This window comes from Rutidosis leptorrhynchoides, chromosome 5 (genome assembly GCF_046630445.1).
Source record: "Rutidosis leptorrhynchoides isolate AG116_Rl617_1_P2 chromosome 5, CSIRO_AGI_Rlap_v1, whole genome shotgun sequence".
In the NCBI taxonomy this organism is placed as follows: domain Eukaryota; kingdom Viridiplantae; phylum Streptophyta; class Magnoliopsida; order Asterales; family Asteraceae; genus Rutidosis; species Rutidosis leptorrhynchoides.
The window spans coordinates 195,628,546-195,647,903 of NC_092337.1; the positions used below are offsets into that span (position 1 = coordinate 195,628,546).

A 19,358-nucleotide genomic window follows, 5' to 3' on the forward strand; every position below is an offset into this window, starting at 1 on the left:
AACCTCCACCACCATTTCCCTATCAACGCCCAGTTTTTGGCTCTTAGGGTACCAATGTTCAAACCCCCCGATCATAAGATAAAAAGATCGACTCCCACTTGACCCATGACATTTTTGAATCCTCACCCATCCCCCCAAAAGAATTTACGATGCGTACCTTCGAGCAAGTTGAGGACACCTAGGGGAGCACGAAAGAGAAAAAAAATAGTACAATAGCAAACTACTTAAAACCGACTTGATAAGAGTTAAACGCCCCCAAATGACAACGATCTTGCCTTCCACTCCGAAAATTTGTTTTTAATTTTTTTAATCACCGGATCCCACTCTTTGGCCTTATTCATTCTAGCACTGACGGGAAGGCCTAAATAAGTAAGAGGAAAAGAGCCTTCCTTACAACAAATGCTAAGGGCCATATTAGCAATGTCCGTGCTTGAAACTCCAATGCCATACAAACTACTTTTGGAGATGTTTATTTTAAGTCCCGAAGCATCTTCAAAGCACTTAAACAAATTCATTATATTCCTTAGATCGCCTTTACTTCATTCACCTAAAAAGATAGTGTTGTCCGCGTTGTAAGTGTAAAAGAGTAATCTTGTCTTTACCGATCTCGACCCCTTTAAAAAGTTCCTCATTGATGGCAGTTTTTACAAAGAGATTTAACCATTCTCCGGTGATTAAGAATAGTAAAGGAAATAGAGGGTCTCCTTGGCGTATGCCTTTCTCGAGCTTGAACTCATTAGTGGGCGACCCTTTAACCAATATAAAGACGGAAGCTGATTTAAGGCTCTCGTCTATCCATTTTAACCATTTTTAGCCAAACCCATACTTTTCATAGTACTCATCAAGAACTTTCAATTAATGCTATCAAAAGCTTTAGTGAGGTGTAGTGTTACAACGGTTTGATAATTATAAAGCACAAATATATTTTTTGGCTTATATATATGTATAGAAATAGAATATATAAATATATTGATGGATGTATACATAGATATCATATCATATATAATTATATAATTGATAATTTAATTATAATTTTTTATATTATATGTAGTATCTTATATTATAATTATAATTTATAATTTGTAATAATATTATAATTATAACTATATAGGAGTATAATCAATTACAAATACGGAATATATTGTTATCTTATTTTGATCGAATATATTGTTTCTTTATTTATATTTCTTTTAGCCGATATAAGTAAAGAATAGTAGAACCAAAATATCAATAGCGCCGATATCTATCTATTAGGGTTCATTCGCAAACTCTACAAACCCCTCATTACCTTCTTTCTTTCTTCTTAGCGTTCATCAATGGCGGAAGCGGCATCTACTGGTGTTGTAATTCGATTTAACGACGCCAAGGGTTATGGATTCATCAAATCAGATGAAGGCGGTGATGATCTCTTTGTTCATCAATCCGAGATCCAATCGGATGGTTATCGCAGTCTTCGCGAAGGTCAGAAAGTTAAGTTTTCAATTGTTGATAAAAACGACCGTCAACAACAAGCTGTTAATGTTATTGCTTTAGACGGATCTAAAATTGAAAGAAGTCGTAATCGTGACGCTAGTTACGGTGGCCGTCGTGGTGGCGCCGGTGATGGATACGGCTTCCGTAACGGCGGCGGATATAATAGTAACGGCGGCGGTTTTAGGTCTGGCGGCGTTAGTCAAAAGGAGTGTTATAATTGTGGTGGTGTTGGACATTTATCTCGGGACTGTAGCAGCCCCGCTGTTAATGTTAGAGGCGGCGGCGGCGGTGGTTGTTTTAACTGTGGTGCGTCTGGCCATTTGGCAAGGGAATGCAATAGAGGTGATGGTGGCAATGGTGGCGGCAGAGATAGGGAATGTTATGCGTGTGGTGAGGTAGGGCATATTGCTAAGGATTGTACTGATGGCAGCGGCGGTGGTGGTGGACGTGGTGGCGGCGGCAGGTCTGGCGGCGGCGGCGGCAGTGGTGGTAATCGGTCTGGTGGTGGGTTATGTTACTATTGTCGACAGCCTGGACATTTTGCTAGAGAATGTCCAGAGAATTCGTGATTAAATAAAACTAAACTAACAAATGTGTGATCCTCAGGGCAAGTTTGATGATGGATGATGATCTATTGGGGTACATTTGGATTATTTGTTTAGTTTTTTTAGTTTTTTGTTTGTTTGCTTAATTGGCCTTTACATAAGAAGGAACATTGTTCAATTGTGATGGTCTTTATGTTGCTATGTTATGAATGAATATATTTAGGGGCTGTTTATTAGTCTCAGTTTTGTTTTATGAAAATTCGATAAGCTTTATTATATTTTTTATATTATTATGCTCTATAACGAATGGTGGTTATGTTATATCAATGTGGTTTATTGTTACTCATGTCTTATAACATTGTTAACTACTCGTAATTTGTTGTCGATTAATATTGTTGCACGGTTTGATGGATTATTTGTTGAAAATATGATCCTTTTGGTGGTGGTTTGCTTTGTTAAATGCAATTTTGTTTGAAGTGCATTTAATGTATGATTAAGTTTAACTGTTGGTGCTCATCTGGTGTGCTGTATGATGACTATACGTTGTAAGTGAAACTTGATGAAATGTTCAATCTTTGATGATGATTGTGTTGTTTAACGACTTTTCATTTGTGGCTGCGATAATAGTTCTGATCTTGACCAACCTTTGGGTGATGATTTGTGGTTTAGATTTTTGTTACTTCTAGTGGTGGCTATTTTTTTTTTATCAATGATGGTTTGCCTTTATCCGAGTGTAAGGGCCTAGGGGCCTATTTTGCTTTCCACCTAAATATATATTTATTATTTTTTAATTCAGTAATTAAAGTTGTTCTTTCGTTATCAATTCATATGTTTTTAGGAGACATTGAATCAGACACTAGACTGCACGAACACTAGACTTTGCAGTAGTTGATCCTTAAGTGACCATTTAACATAGATGGACATGGCAGTTTTTGACTTTGCATATGAGGAAGGCAGGCAGTGGAATTTTATTGAAATTAGCTTTTGCTTATTTGTAGGGGTGTTCACGGTCCGGTTCGGTCCGATTTTGACTAAATCTCAAACCAAACCGAAGTTTATGGTTTCAAGATATATCAAACCAGACCAGACCAAAGAAGTCTTACTGGATGGTGTGGTCCGGTTTGGTAATGGTGAGCAAGTATTTGATGTTCTTTGATGATAAGTATTTTGCATGTTGCTTAGCTAATTTTTTGCTTTGTCGTATATTTCAAGTGTTACCAAATTTGCTAATAGTTGAGCTTTATTTGCTATGGGTCTAATGTCCAGTTACTGATTGCTATCCTTGGTTTTGTTGGAGTTTGTTAAAGCTTAAACATTGGCTTATTCTTGCTGGATATTATGTAACTTAGGATCAATCGTCTGGCTACCTTGAAACATTTAGAAGTCTTTACTGGTTGCTAGAGATTAGAAAGCAAGCTTTCAACTTTCATGGATTAATTTTGATCCATGTTAAATTGTTGTTGCTGTACTTAGGGGCTGACTGAAATGTCCCGTTCTTATTGATTAAAAACGTTTCATATTAATTGATTTAGTTGCGAGGTTTTGACCTCTATATGAGACGTTTTTCAAAGACTGCATTCATTTTAAAACAAACCATAACCTTTATTTCATCAATAAAGGTTTAAAAAGCTTTACGTAGATTATCAAATAATAATAATCTAAAATATCCTATTTACACACGACCATTACATAATGGTTTACAATACAAATATGTTACAACGAAATAAGTTTCTTGAATGCAGTTTTTACAAAATATCATACAAGCATGGACTCCAAATCTTGTCCTTATTTTAGTATGCAACAGCGGAAGCTCTTAATAATCGTCCGAGAATAAACATGCTTAAAACGTCAACAAAAATGTTGGTGAGTTATAGGTTTAACCTATATATTATCAAATCATAATAATAGACCACAAGATTTCATATTTCAATATACATCCCATACATAGAGATAAAATTCATTCATATGGTGAACACCTGGTAACCGACATTAACAAGATGCATATAAGAATATCCCCTATCATTACGGGAAATCCTTCGGACATGATAAAAACGAATTCGAAGTACTAAAGCATCCGGTACTTTGAATGGGGTTCGTTAGGCCCAATAGATCTATCTTTAGGATTCGCGTCAATTAGTAGATCGGTTTACTAATTCTTAGGCTACCAAGCAAAAGGGGCATATTCGGCTTCGATCATTCACCCATATAATGTAGTTTCAATTACTTGTGTCTATTTCGTAAAACATTTATAAAACTGCATGTATTCTTATCCCAAAATATTAGATTTTAAAAGTGGGACTATAACTCACTTTCACAGATTTTTACTTCGTCGGGAAGTAAGACTTGGCCACTGGTCGATTCACGAACCTATAACAAATATGTACATATATATCAAAGTATGTTCAAAATATATTTACAACACTTTTAATACATTTTGATGTTTTAAGTTTATTAAGTCAGCTGTCCTCGTTAGTAACCTACAACTAGTTGTCCACAGTTAGATGTACAGAAATAAATCGATATATATTATCTTGAATCAATCCACGACCCAGTGTATACACGTCTCAGGCTAGATCACAACTCAAAGTATATATATTTTTGGAATCAACCTCAACCCTGTATAGCTAACTCCCACATTACTGCATATAGAGTGTCTATGGTTGTTCCAAATAATATATACACAAGGGTCGATATGATATGTCAAAACATTTACATACGTGTCTATGGTATCCCAAGATTACATAATATATTAGAATACATGTATAATACAATATAAGTTAGCAAGGATATGATTAATATAGATTTGTTACCAATTTTCACGTTGTTACAACAAGAAAAATTATCCAATCTTGTTTTACCCATAACTTCTTCATTTTAAATCCGTTTTGAGCGAATCAAATTGCTATGGTTTCATATTGAACTCTATTTTATGAATCTAAATAGAAAAAGTATAGGTTTATAGTCGGAAATATAAGTTACAAGTCGTTTTTGTAAAGGTAGTCATTTCAGTCGAAAGAACGACGTCTAGATGACCATTTTAGAAAACATACTTCCACTTTGAGTTTAACCTTGATTTTTGGATATAGTTTCATGTTCATAAGAAAAATCATTTTCCCAGAAGAACAACTTTTAAATCAAAGTTTATCATAGTTTTTAATTAACTAACCCAAAACAGCCCGCGGTGTTACTACGACGGCGTATGTCCGGTTTTACAGTGTTCTTCGTGTTTCCAGGTTTTAAATCATTAAGTTAGCATATCATATAGATATAGAACATGTGTTTAGTTGATTTTAAAAGTCAAGTTAGAAGGATTAACTTTTGTTTGCGAACAAGTTTAGAATTAACTAAACTATGTTCTAGTGATTACAAGTTTAAACCTTCGAATAAGATAACTTTATATGTATGAATCGAATGATGTTATGAACATCATTACTACCTCAAGTTTTCTGGATAAAGCTACTGGAAATGAGAAAAATGGATCTAGCTTCAAAGGATCCTTGGATGGCTTGAAAGTTCTTGAAGCGGAATCATGACACGAAAACAAGTTCAAGTAAGATTTCCACTCGAAATGAGATTGTTATAGTTATAGAAATTGAATCAAAGTTTGAATATGAGTATTACCTTGTATTAGAAAGATATCTTACTGTAAATAATAAAGATTTCTTGAGGTTGGATGATCACTCTACAAGATTGGAAGTAAGCTAGCAAACTTGGAAGTATTCTTGATTTTATGAAACTAGAACTTGTAGAATTTATGAAGAACACTTAGAACTTGAAGATAGAACTTGAGAGAGATCAATTAGATGAAGAAAATTGAAGAATGAAAGTGTTTGTAGGTGTTTTTGGTCGTTGGTGTATGGATTAGATATAAAGGATATGTAATTTTGTTTTCATGTAAATAAGTCATGAATGATTACTCATATTTTTGTAATTTTATGAGATATTTCATGCTAGTTGCCAAATGATGGTTCCCACATGTGTTAGACGACTCACATGGGCTGCTAAGAGCTGATCATTGGAGTGTATATACCAATAGTACATACATCTAAAAGCTGTGTATTGTACGAGTACGAATACGGGTGCATACGAGTAGAATTGTTGATGAAACTGAACGAGGATGTAATTGTAAGCATTTTTGTTAAGTAGAAGTATTTTGATAAGTGTCTTGAAGTCTTTCAAAAGTGTATGAATACATATTAAAACACTACATGTATATACATTTTAACTGAGTCGTTAAGTCATCGTTAGTCGTTACATGTAAGTGTTGTTTTGAAACCTTTAGGTTAACGATCTTGTTAAATGTTGTTAACCCAATGTTTATAATATCAAATGAGATTTTAAATTATTATATTATCATGATATTATGATGTATGAATATCTCTTAATATGTAACAACCCAACATTGATTTACCAAAAACACGACACAAAAAAAAAAATTTCTGTGACTGCCCATCTGGACGGCGTCCAGAAATCGGGACGGCGTCCAGCCTTTACAACTGGGACGGCGTCCAAGGATTTGGGACGGCGTCCCAATGAACTAAAAAGTACTGATCAGTTTTTGTTTACACGCGAGCGAAAAACTCGCTCCCCGACACTTTTCAACGAAACCATTTTCACAATATGACATATTAAGTAAAACTAAGATATTGCCACCCTAAAAACAAGTTTTACAACCCCGGGCTCACAATGACCCGTTTTACAAATAAAGTAGCAGTTTCAACCCATTTATCTCTTTAGACGGATTAGAATTCTACAACCCAACCCGATACCAAGAGCATAATCCCGGGGACTACTAAAACCCCCATCCGCGTCCAATTATCCGAAAGCTACCCCATCAAGCCTAACCGCTCCTGCACGTCTAGTCTAACAACTAGCTAGCATCAATAACACAATACCTGTAAAAAGGTAAACAACGAGAGGGGTAAGCCGAGGCTTAGTGAATGCAATAATTATACACATACATATATAATATACCTACTTGCAAACACTTACTCATATACCGCATACATGCTAGCAACACAATTAGCTTATCATCACAATTACAAGCTATAACCTCCAATAATCAAGCTAGCATAACAAAAGCATATATAATATGAACAAATATAATATGCTTACGCTACAACACAAATAACCATGGTTAACCAATAGTACAAGGGAACGACGCTCGCGAAAACGCCATCGGTGTTCATAACATCCGTTAGGACACTTAACACCTCGCACCACTAACCCCTAGGGTGGCACCTTAACACCTCAGCACATCACCCCGAGTGGCATCTTAACACCTCGATGCAACACTCATTATTTTACGGAGTGGTGTCTTAACACCTCGACACTACACTCCTAGGTGGCATCTTAACACCTCGATGCTACACCCGAGTGGCATCTTAACACCTCGATGCTACACTCTTCACGTGAAACATGGTGTCTTAGCACCTCGACACTACACATTTCACGCTACAACAAATAGATACATTATATGCCTACACATATAATTATTCCACTCACCTTGAATTGCCCGCACAAGTTACAAACGTAAATCGCCTCCAAAAGCAACCGAGCAAACCTTTTACCTATAATACGCATATAGATATACAAACAATCAACATACATTCTCTACGAGAGAATTCGACTTCAACACCCTTAACCAAGGGTTTACACCTATCACCACAAACCGCCCATTTTGACATAAGTCCCAAAAACATCTTTAATCACTAACGGCTAGTGACTAACTTTCCAAAATACCATTTAACACTTGAATCAAACATTTATATACTTGGTTCATCAAATCTTGACCCATAACTTAGTTTGACACCGAATCAAGCTTACTTGACCCAAAATACCCATTCGACCCATTTTGACCTAGATTAGGGTTTACACCCAAAAATCAAGTCAACACAAGTGTTCTAAGGTTTAACTAACACATGCAAGGTCCAAACTAACAATTCCATCAATTGAAACCCTAAGTCACCAATTCGGGTTTACATACATGAATCTTCCCCAAAACTCCCAAACTTCACAATAAATGGGTTATAACTCTAACTAGCACAAACTTTAACTCAAACAATAATCTTAACAAAGAAATTCGGATTTAGAGCTTACCAACACTACCACCACGTAGCCGTGAACGAGGTGAACAACTTTAACTCTTGAGACCCAACCCGAATCACACTTCTTCTTCTCCAAATCCCCAACTCTCTCTTGCTAGAACCTCTCTCTCTCACTAGGGTTTGATGAGAGTGTTTGAGATGGTGAAATGGGGATAAGAATGAGAGTGGATCAGTTTTAATGGCTCAAAACCGACCCCCAAGTGAAAAGACTCAAATACCCTCTTTTAAAACCTTTAAAATACAGCTGCTGGCCTGTCAGGCACTTTGGACAGCGTCCAAAAAGCTTGGACGGCGTCCTGACCTTCATTGTTGGACGGCGTCCTAAAGTCTGGACGGAGTCCCAATGAACTGAGTCTGAAACTGAACTTGTTTTGGTCGTAACTTTCAAACCGTAACTCCGTTTTTGACGAATCAAATATCGTTGGAAACGTAATGCGATTTACTATCCAATGGTAAGGTTTTAGAACATCAACTCCAACTTTATTTGGGATCCAAATATACACTTACATGCCTCGTATTTCGAATGTCGTTCGAAATAACTCGTAACTGAAAACGGGTGTTACATAATATGATATATATACATTAAATGTCGTTACAACGATAATCGTTACATATATGTCTCGTTTCAAAATCATTAAGTTATTAGTCTTGTTTTTACATATGTAGTTCATTGTTAATATACTTAATGATATGTTTACTTATCATAATATCATGTTAACTATATATATATCCATATATATGTCATCATATAGTTTTTACAAGTTTTAACGTTCGTGAATCACCGGTCAACTTGGGTGGTCAATTGTCTATATGAAACCTATTTCAATTAATTAAGTCTTAACAAGTTTGATTGCTTAACATGTTGGAAACACTAAATCATGTAAATAACAATTTCATTTAAAATATATATAAACATGGAAAAGTTCGGGTCACTACACTGACTACCACGCTACTTATCATTACTTGCATTGAGTTTCAAACTAGTCTAGTTCCTATCTAAAGTTTGAACTCGCATGGTTGTAAAGGTCCCATGACTTGTTCCCTATTGGTTGAGATTTTCAGGTAGTCCGACTTCTCAACTACTTATCAGCTTTGCCAATTTATTTAGAAAAGTTAAACAATTAGTTTAGTCGTTCATACTCGGGTTTCATAGTTCTAAGCTGTATTTATTGTTTAAATACAATCAAAGTTGGCCGACATTTGATTAGTCTCTGACTTGGCGACATCCGATTAGTCTCCGACTGGGCAAATTAGCCTGTTCAAGCTCTTGACCGACTAGCGACTATTTTAACTGTTAATTCAAGGTCGATCTACTTGAGCTTTTATTTAGTTCATGTTTGAGTTCGAAATATGCGTTGAGCTGATACGAGCTTGGTTTGGCTTGTCTTATAGTATTCTATTCGTTGAGCTTGGTTTGGCTTGTCTTACAGTATTCTATTCGTTGAGCTTGGTTTCGTTCGTCTTATAGTATTATATCGAGTAGATGCATCAAATGAGCTATATATAGTGCCCATGATCATTTTAAGCGTGCAACCTACTAATTCAATTCGTTTCCAAAGACCGAAATATCCCCCCCCCCCCCTAAATCCACTAAACTTACCTCGTAAGAGCCGCATACATTTAAACTGCATCCACTAAATACCCCCATCTTTGAGTGCGACGCGAACATGTGCCCCTTTGTAAGCGGTTGTATGCTACGAGCCTACGAGTGAGACGCGAACATGTGCATTTTGGTAAGGGTTGCCACATGGTGGCTAACAATTTTAAGGCAACCTTTACTATTGAGCTATTAACTCATTGGTTGAATGATTTCAGATGTATCTCAAAAGTTGATTTTTACCTATATGAAAATGACGATTATAAGCTTATTTGGCAATTATTCACTCGAATAATCGTCTCTTTGCAAATTGGGTCGAAATCTTTTCGACTAACTTGATTGATCATATTGTTTTTTGTGATTGTATGTGAAAGTTAAAATAAATAAATAAATAGATAGAATAAAGGAAAAATTAGAATAATAGACCCCCTGCATTTTTCCTAAAAAAAAAAAAAAAAAAAAACTGTCATTAACCCATGAAGTAATAAAATTAGTTAAAGAGAGTTTTAATCTTTGAAAATACTAATATAATATTAATTTAATATTAATAATTATTATAAAATACGGAGTACATGATATTTATATTATTTTATATTTCTTCAGTAAATTTTATAAATGAATTTGACATACAAGAAACAACATATTTTACTACATTTTAAGAGCATGAACGACAACTATAAGAAATAGTTTTCGTAATCGTTACTAGTATTTGTACAACATTATTTGTCATTGATAGCATTATAATGACGGGACAGTTTAAGAGCTCGTTCATTGCACGACAACTCTACAATCAAAGCCCTCCCGATCATCCGAACAATTTACCGGAACAATATTATATTCGTAATTTATAAACATATATATTAGTCTTAGTATATAATTCGATGACATGTAAACAATTACCACATAAATGAATTTCATGAGCATAAACCGCATATGTTAATATTAACACTCAAATCACACAAAATGAGCCCACGTTGATGACCAAAAGTAACACCAACAGGTGATTCCATATTATAGTGATAATATGAAGTTGCAACTTCGGAACACTCGTCCGTCAACGAAAGTACGTAACTCCAGTGTTACACCTGCAAGACGACAATAAGCAAGATTGTGAAACATTAAAAACGCCGTAGGCAGTGACTCCCTGAAATTATATATGTACTAATTAGATGATACAGATAACAATGTACTCATATGCATTTGAATGACGTTATCATACAATTCACAGACCCCAAGACCCCAAAACCACAGATTCAATTCAAAGACAAATCATAGAACACACAATAACGCTTATTATCACACATAATAATTATAGTCCATTTATATATGAACGGTTTACATCTTACCTCTCTCATACCCCACTTTTGTGAGATTGAGTTTTGTTGTTGTTATATATGAACGGTCGAATCTATTAAGGTCTTCTCTCTAACAGGTCAATTGGGCTGAAAAAAGGGTGATATTATAAACTTTTAATCCATTTCCTCTCTAACATGTCTTAATGAGTGTACTTTCTGTCTCTTACCTACGACGATGTATAGATTTGTTCTACGGAGTATCAATAAAAAAAGAAAAGAGATAATGCTGTTAAATGGTTGTCTTGATAACAAACCATTGATTTAGTAATTCATCATGTGTGCCTTCGATTTCGCCAGTTGATCTGCTGACACTGAATCCATCATCCCCTGAATGTGAAATACTGAATCAAAATTAATGCCAAAAGAAGGAAACATTATCATCTAGGTAACCAATGGTTTTCACTTAATTCACATGTTAGCAGAACATAATATTAGTAACCTCAATGTTCAAGTTTAATAAATTTCTTTCATCAAAAAGAAACAATAACAATCGATACATGTAAAATTTACAGCAAAGACGGACCTCACTGGAGATTCATGCTCGAGATATCACTTCATCACTTAATAGTCTCTTCATAACCTGCAAATAAGCATCAAATAAAAAAGTAAGGAACTAACAGAAAATGAACAATCTGATTTCTAGAAAGGAAAACGATAAGCAATCTTGCCCCTGGAAATGGAGATTCAACCAAGTACATATTTTTCTTTAGTACAAGCTTCACTTTACCATAAATGTCGATTGATGCACGACTGAAATCGATCATCTCCTTTGGTAGTTTAGTCTTCAAAATCTTGTTCAAAACATATATAATGGTCTCAGTTTGTAGACCCACTGATACAGCCGCATAAAGCGAGTGTGGAGTGAGGTTGTATTCATGCATTGATTCTAGCTTATAACCACAAAAAACCACGGCCATAAAATACTATTATCTCAATTTTTTATACAAGGTTACATAACTATTAGTACAGATACATCGTGTATTACCTGCAAACAGGTTCTGCAACTGCAATTAAGAAGTTATAAGCTTGTTTATACAATGATGAAAAGGTCTCAAGAAAGATCCGGCCATCTACACAAGCTCATAGCGGGCGATTGGCGTGATCGGTTTTAACTTCCAATTTCTGCCCTCACCATCACCTTAATACATATACGAAAATTATTCAGATGGTATTTAAATCAACTCAAAACCAAGGAATGAGTCACAATATTTAGATAGAAACGAGATATGAGGGTAACCGCGCGTTGCTGCGGTTGCCTCGTGTTTTTATGTGATTGTCGTATTTTGTTTTTCTTTGTATGTTTCGTGGTACTAATTTTCTTTGCTACATTACTTACTTTTTTTATAAATTAAAATCGTAAACCCAATATTTTTATAAAAAAGTAGAAAAAAGAAAAAATTCAAAGAGAAAAAGGAAACATAAACATTTTTCTAAAGAAGTTAGTTTTAGTTGATAAGAAAAAAAAAAATATGACTTTGGTTAAAAAATGAACAAAACAATGTTGGGAGTCAAAGTGAAAAATGAAGGGTTAAAAAGGTGTAAAGTCATAATATTTACTTAGTATAAATTAAAAGGGAAGGTTTGAAGCATAAATATAGAAAATAAGAGTAGGAGAGACTTGAACTTCCACCCATCTCATTCAAAAAGATAGCGCTGACCACTCAAGCGATACATGAAGTTGTTTATCATAGGCGATATTTAATATGTATTTCTTAACTGGACGAATTAAATGTAAACCAAGTAGTTATGAACAGTACTATGTACTTTAGGATATAAGTAAAATATAATATATAATATAATATAATAGCATCACGATCGTCATCACCACCAAATTCTTCATAATATGCCTCTTCCTCATCAATTGCAGCTCTATACTCCGCATGATAACGTTAACATATACACCCCTATTCAGTTAAACCCTAATTTAACCTGTCAATTGAGTCCTCTACGCTCTCGATATCAAGCACCTAGGAATCCTAATGGTACATCAAACTTTTCGAAGATTCATTTCAAATACAAATTAATATTGTTGTAAATAAAAAAAACTCATATTTCTATTATCAAAATGTTGAAAAACTTGAATATCAACACTCATATTATGACTAACCTTTTGGTATTACCATACCAATGTACATCTATAATCTTAAACCCTAATAAAAAGTTAGGTATATATAATTTTATATATCAAAGTTATAATCTTTAATGAAGCAACGTTATCATTGTCATTGATATAACTAAAACAAACTGTTTCAATAATCAGTCAATAAACGTAACTACAATATAATATAACTTTTGTCTAGCCCTAGAAGGATTATTAGTTGAACTTTTTAATCGTATAGTAAAAAATCGCAATTGATATCCTTATCAATTAATATACCTTCGATGATGATTTTGAAACCCTAATAATTTAGGTTGAAGATCAACTCAAATTTAGTTTCGGTTTGGAAGAAGATGACGATTCAAAAGGTTTTTGAATCAGAATCCGTACCGATTCATCGGATGAAATCTGCAAGCGACGGTATATGGTCCTGTGTGTTGTGTGGTTACATATTTTTTCCCCTCAAACTAATTAGCGCAAAATAATGTCGATTAACTGGTGGGTTACCACGTGGGTTAGGTTTAGCAGTGATTAGGAGGCTGCCACGTCAGCACTAATTCACTTGCTTTATCACTCTTCACTCTCGATGTCACCTTATGTTGTAAAAGAATTATAATCAAATCATTTTCCTCGTACATAAAGACTTTCAAGATTTGGGGGCGTAGTCACCTTAGTGTATTTGGGGTGTCAGGGTCAAATACTAACAATGAATTAAATTTCATTTGATCTATATAGAGTGAGGATTCATAGAGAACTAAAGGTGAAAGAGAACTTATATCTCGATGTTCAATCTGCACCAGATTGAACTCAATCTGCACCAAACTCAATTTGCACCAGATTGAACATGGTGTTGAATTACATCAACATAATAATGATCAATCTTAAACTTAAATAATCACATAACAAGAACATGAATGAAAACTTACTTGATTGTAGAACCGACGAGATCTTTGGATTGAATTATGAAACCATACATTAGGGTTGTCAATTCCAATAGTGATGTCCTTAATCCGATGGATGGATTTCTCACAAAGTAATTTGGTGTTGTTGAGAGAAACTTAATGGACAACATATAGGAAAATGACCACATCCCTTGAATATACAGTTATGGTGGTTATGGTGGTTACTTCCATCAAATAATCGCCAAAAGTTAGTTAGGGTAAATAATGTCATTAAGGCAAACATTAGGGATGTAAAACATAAATGGTAAAAAGGCCACATAATAAAATGGAATATTCTGACATTCTCTCACTTGGCCGAATTACCATTTGTACATAAACTGAATATTAGATTAGCCAAATTTATCGTAATCATCATAATTTCATATAGCACCAAAGCAAAATGATACAGCCTTATGTATCGCGTTTGGCACGGGACCCCCATCAATTATACTAATGGTACTAATATAAAATGTATGATTTCTTTAAGCCAAAATGACAAGAGCATAATGTGGTACATAAATAAGTTTGTCTATAATGAAACATAAGTGTGCACAGTTGAACGTAAATTTAGACAAACAAGACATTATAGTGAATGATGTTGTCTTAAAGCGCTTCTTTTTAAAATTAAACATTATCATGAAATGGTACACTAACTACAAACATCATGTAAGGTCTTAACGTAAACTTAATTTATTGACATGACTTATAAACACCTTGGGTGGTAGACCTTTAGTTAGCGGATATGCAAGCATTTCATGAGCTCTAATGTGCTCGATACATTTACGTTATTCCTTCACTCGTTCACGTACAAATAAATACGTTGTATAGAGGTATAAATCAGCTTCAAATGAACTATTATTGTTCAAGAAGCTCACGACAACGTAATTATCGCAGTAAATCTTTAATGGCCTTAATATGGATTTAGTAATTATGAGTCAAATGATAAGTGTCTCAACAACATTAAATGACATGTCGCTTGCCTTCATTGTTGAGGTCATCATTAACACTTGCTTTTGACTCTTCCAATAAATAGGCCCACTTGACAGCATGAAAATATATCCCACAGTTTACATACTAGTTTCTTTGCATTTCACAAAGCCTGAATCCATGTATCTAATAACTACAAGGTTTCAGATCTAGTATAAGTTAATTTGTAGTACTCCTTCGTTCTTATAGATATCACAATACTTTCTTAGAAACTTTTCAGTGATGTAGGCCAAGAGTAACTTAGAATCTGACTTACATGCCACATATATTTGCGATATCTGGTCGAGTACAAACTTGAGCATACGTCAAGCTTCCTATTATGGAAGCATAAGGACTTCACCTCATTTCATCATGTTCAACCTCAGTTCTTGAACATTGATGAGACTCAAAATATCAACCCTTAACCACATGAGTGACCGTGGGGGTGTAATGTTGCATATTAAACTTATTGAGTACGTAATATCCCACTGGTTCAATCTTGGTGAATTTCAAATTTTTTAATATGAGAAACTTCACCAAGATCTTACTTATCAAAGTTTCTAGATAGAAAAAGTTTTGACTCATGCAACAAATCAACATTATTACTTGTTAAGAGGATATCATCAACCTAAAGCACAAGTAAAACAAAATTGCTCCCACTCATCTTAAGGTACACTCAATTATCTACCTGATTACTAATGAAGTTGTGTTTCTTCATTACTTCATCAATTTTGAATACCATTAACGAGATACTTTCTTAAGCCCATAAATACATTTATTGAGTTTACAAACTAAATGTTTATGACTTTTAATTTAAAAACCATGTGGGTGGGCCATGAACACGTCATAATGTAAATCTCAATTAAGAAATGTCGTTTAATGTCCATTTGATGTAACTTCAGGTCAACATGAGCTACTAATGCCATTACGATTCTTAGGGAGTCTTTTCTAGATACAGGAGAAAAGGTTTCCTTGTAATCAATGATCTCATTTTGAGTATACTCTTTTGCAACTGATCAATTCATAAATGCCGATCATGTTCGATATTAAGAGATGAATTTTACGTGTGTATTCGAGGTTTAAAAAGCTATTTTATAAGATTTATAACGGGTAACGATTCGAGACAAAAATGCGAAAACGGGGTTTAAAACGCAAAAAGTGAAGAAACAGGGGCCCAGCCGCAAATTGCGGCTGGGGACGCAAATTGCGCCTGTCATCAGTCAAAAAACATCATCAGGTGGAGAACGGGCATAAGGAGGCGCCCACTTTTTGCGGCTGGCCGTAATTTGCGGCCGTTGGGCGCAAATTGCGACTGGACGTATTTTTAGATATAATTTTAAGCCGAATTTGAGGGATTTGATACTTGGGAAACACCCTACTTCACCCCTATATATAGTAAACCCTAGGCCACGAATTGTTTATCTTTTCCATCAGTTTTGAGAGCCAAAAACACCTCAAACATCATCATAATCACTCCAAGATCAAGGATTCAAGCCAAGCTATTCAAGATTCTTCATCAAATCATCATGCAACTTCAAGGAATCTCCATAATCATCATCACCAACATGCTTGGCTAGTTCTCTTATCTTTATTCTTTCCATGAACAATTAAACATGTATTATTTCATTCAAGTTTATGTGGTTTATGATGTTTTAATGCCTTTTGGATTATGATATTGTAAACCAATCAATTATTGATCAATGCAAGTTCTATGATTTTGTTATTGCAAGTTGAATTATTGTGATTTAACATTGTGTTCTTGATCCAACTTAGTGTTAATTAGATTAAGAATAAAGACATATTGTCTGGGTTGCATAGTTCAATTCCAAGATAGTAGAATTGATGATCTTAAGAAATCCTGTCTATGAGATTTGATCAATACTTGGTAAACATAATACTTGTTTGAATGAATGCATGCTAGATTGAGATTGTGAAAGGATAAAGGCTTTTAATCTCATTGTTTACATTTCAATCTTTTCAATTGCAATTTAGTTTAAGTTTTAAGTTTTAATTTAGTTGATTAATTTTAATAGTTTTTAGTTAAACAAACAAATCAATCCTGAAATTGCATGCTGTTAACCACTATTTCCCGTGAAACGAATCCTGATTACCCTATATAAAGTAGAGTAATTAGGCTATTTTTGACCGGCCCTTTGACACCGATCAAATTTTGGCGCCGCTGCTGGGGAAGTGTGCGCTTGATTGCAAGCTCTTATTTTATTTGCTTTATTTGTTAAATTTGAAAAAACCTAAAAATTATAAAACCATAAAAAATCCAAAAATATTGTTTTCTTTTTATTTTGTTTTTGTAAGCTTTACGCTTGGTATTTTTGTTTTTGTTGAAGTGCAGGTTAGTGTATGCAAACTCGAAGTCGGAAAATCATAATCTTGAGCCTTTAAACCCGGAAATCGAGAAATATGCAAAAGCTAATCGAAAAGCTACAAGGATTTCGAAAAGATCGACAGTGGCTTTAGCATAAACACAACCACCACCAGAGTCACATCCAATTGTCCCACCGAATTCTCCTAAATCAGATTCCGAAGACGAGGAGGAAATTTTTGTTCAACCAACCGTAATGGCTGAAGGTGAAAGAGGAGTGGACTCGTATTATCAATCGGGTGATCATGAGGATCACTCACCCATTGTTTTTCCCGCTCCGAATGCGGGAAATAACCGGCGATTTGAGGTTCGACCTCAATTGATTGCTATTTTTCCTACCTACCGAGGTACGGCTAACGAAGAACCATATGAGCATATAACATAGTTCAATGAAATGTGCGCTATAAATCAGGTAAACGAATTCACTGATGAAGAGGTACATCTTCGTCTTTTTCCTTATTCATTAAAAGATAAAGCTAAGAGATGGTTTTTGTTCTTGCCCGCTCGAAGTATTACTACTTGGGCGGTGATGAAAAAGAAATTCCTTGAGGAATTCTACCCGATAAGTAAAACTTCGGATATGCGTACGCAAATTAAATCTTTTAGGCAATTGTCAGGTTAATTTTTTCATGAAGCATACTAACGTCTGAAGGAATTGCTTAGATCTTGTCCCTACCATGAAATACCGAAATGAGAACTTGTTAAAGTTTTTTATGATGGTCTTGACTCGCAAAATAGACAATTCCTATTAGCGGCTAGTGGTGGTGTGTTTATGACTCGAAGTAGTGAGGATGAGTGGGCATTTTTCGAGCAATTGAGCAAGGGTTCAAAAAACCCTTTGCTTCGGTTGAACGAAAAACTCATAATTCTTCCCAAGTTAACCAAGTGTCCAGTTCGGGAGGGTCGTCCATAAATTTAGAAAAGGAATTAGATGATATAAAGATGTTAATTCCAATGTTTAACAACCCGAAGCAGGGTGGTAGTTTTAATTTTGTGCAGGTTCAGGAAGTGTGTTCACTATGCGGGGATGCTTCACATTGTGCAAATGCATGTAAGAAATGGTGTGAAGCCCCGTACAAAACCATCGTGTACGGTTCATCAACAACAGGATCATTACAAGGTCAAACACTATATGTTGTTTGAAAACCAGTTTTGCATTCATAAAAAGATAGCGTTTTACAAAAGATAACGTGCTTCCTATGAATAGAAGCGTTAACATAAGTACGTGACCCAAAGGTCATTACAAAGCCATTGTTTAAAAATAACATAAGTTACGAATGCAAAAGAAAAGTTCCATGATTGAGACATCTCTAAGTAATGAAGCGGAAATCTAACACAGCAGGTCCATAACAGCAAGTTTATAACACCAAGACAGCAATTCTAACAGCGGAAGCAACATCGTCTAAGCACCTGAGAAATAAACGCTTAAAAGTCAACACGAATATTGGTGAGCTATAGTTTGTAATCAGTAAAGTAATGTAGACCACAAGATTTCAGTGCTTCAACCAGCAGTTTAAATCAGTATGAAAAGTATATGCTTAACCGTGGGCACCCGGTAACTAGACTTAACGTATGTATATCACACCCTAAAAGTGCACTTGGCAAGTGCGTTTGTCCTCGAAGTATTAAACACCCGTTGTCTGCTAGCGCGACTAGCCCGAGTGGGGTTGTCAAACCCTATGGATCCATATTTAAGATTCGCATTCACGGTTCAGAAACCAATGATTAAACGTTACCGAGCTAAGGGGAATCTTTGTGCCGTTTTGTAACCCACACATATATAAAGTTTAAGTACTCGTGTATAGTATGTAAAACATAAAAAGCGCATGTATTATCAGTACCAAAAATAGTAAAAAGTAGTAAGGGATGCTATAACTCACAGTGAATAAGCAGTAA

At 34.9% G+C, this 19,358-nt stretch overlaps 1 protein-coding gene across 1 annotated transcript; it reads left to right on the top strand.

Moving 5' to 3' along the window:
- The first annotated feature begins 1,211 nt into the window (after window positions 1–1,211).
- Window positions 1,212–2,260, top strand: LOC139848143 (uncharacterized). The gene has a single exon (XM_071837876.1). It carries the CDS (start codon window positions 1,317–1,319, stop codon window positions 2,040–2,042), a length of 726 nt encoding a protein of 241 aa, XP_071693977.1. The 5' UTR covers window positions 1,212–1,316; the 3' UTR covers window positions 2,043–2,260.
- The last annotated feature ends 17,098 nt before the right edge of the window (window positions 2,261–19,358 follow it).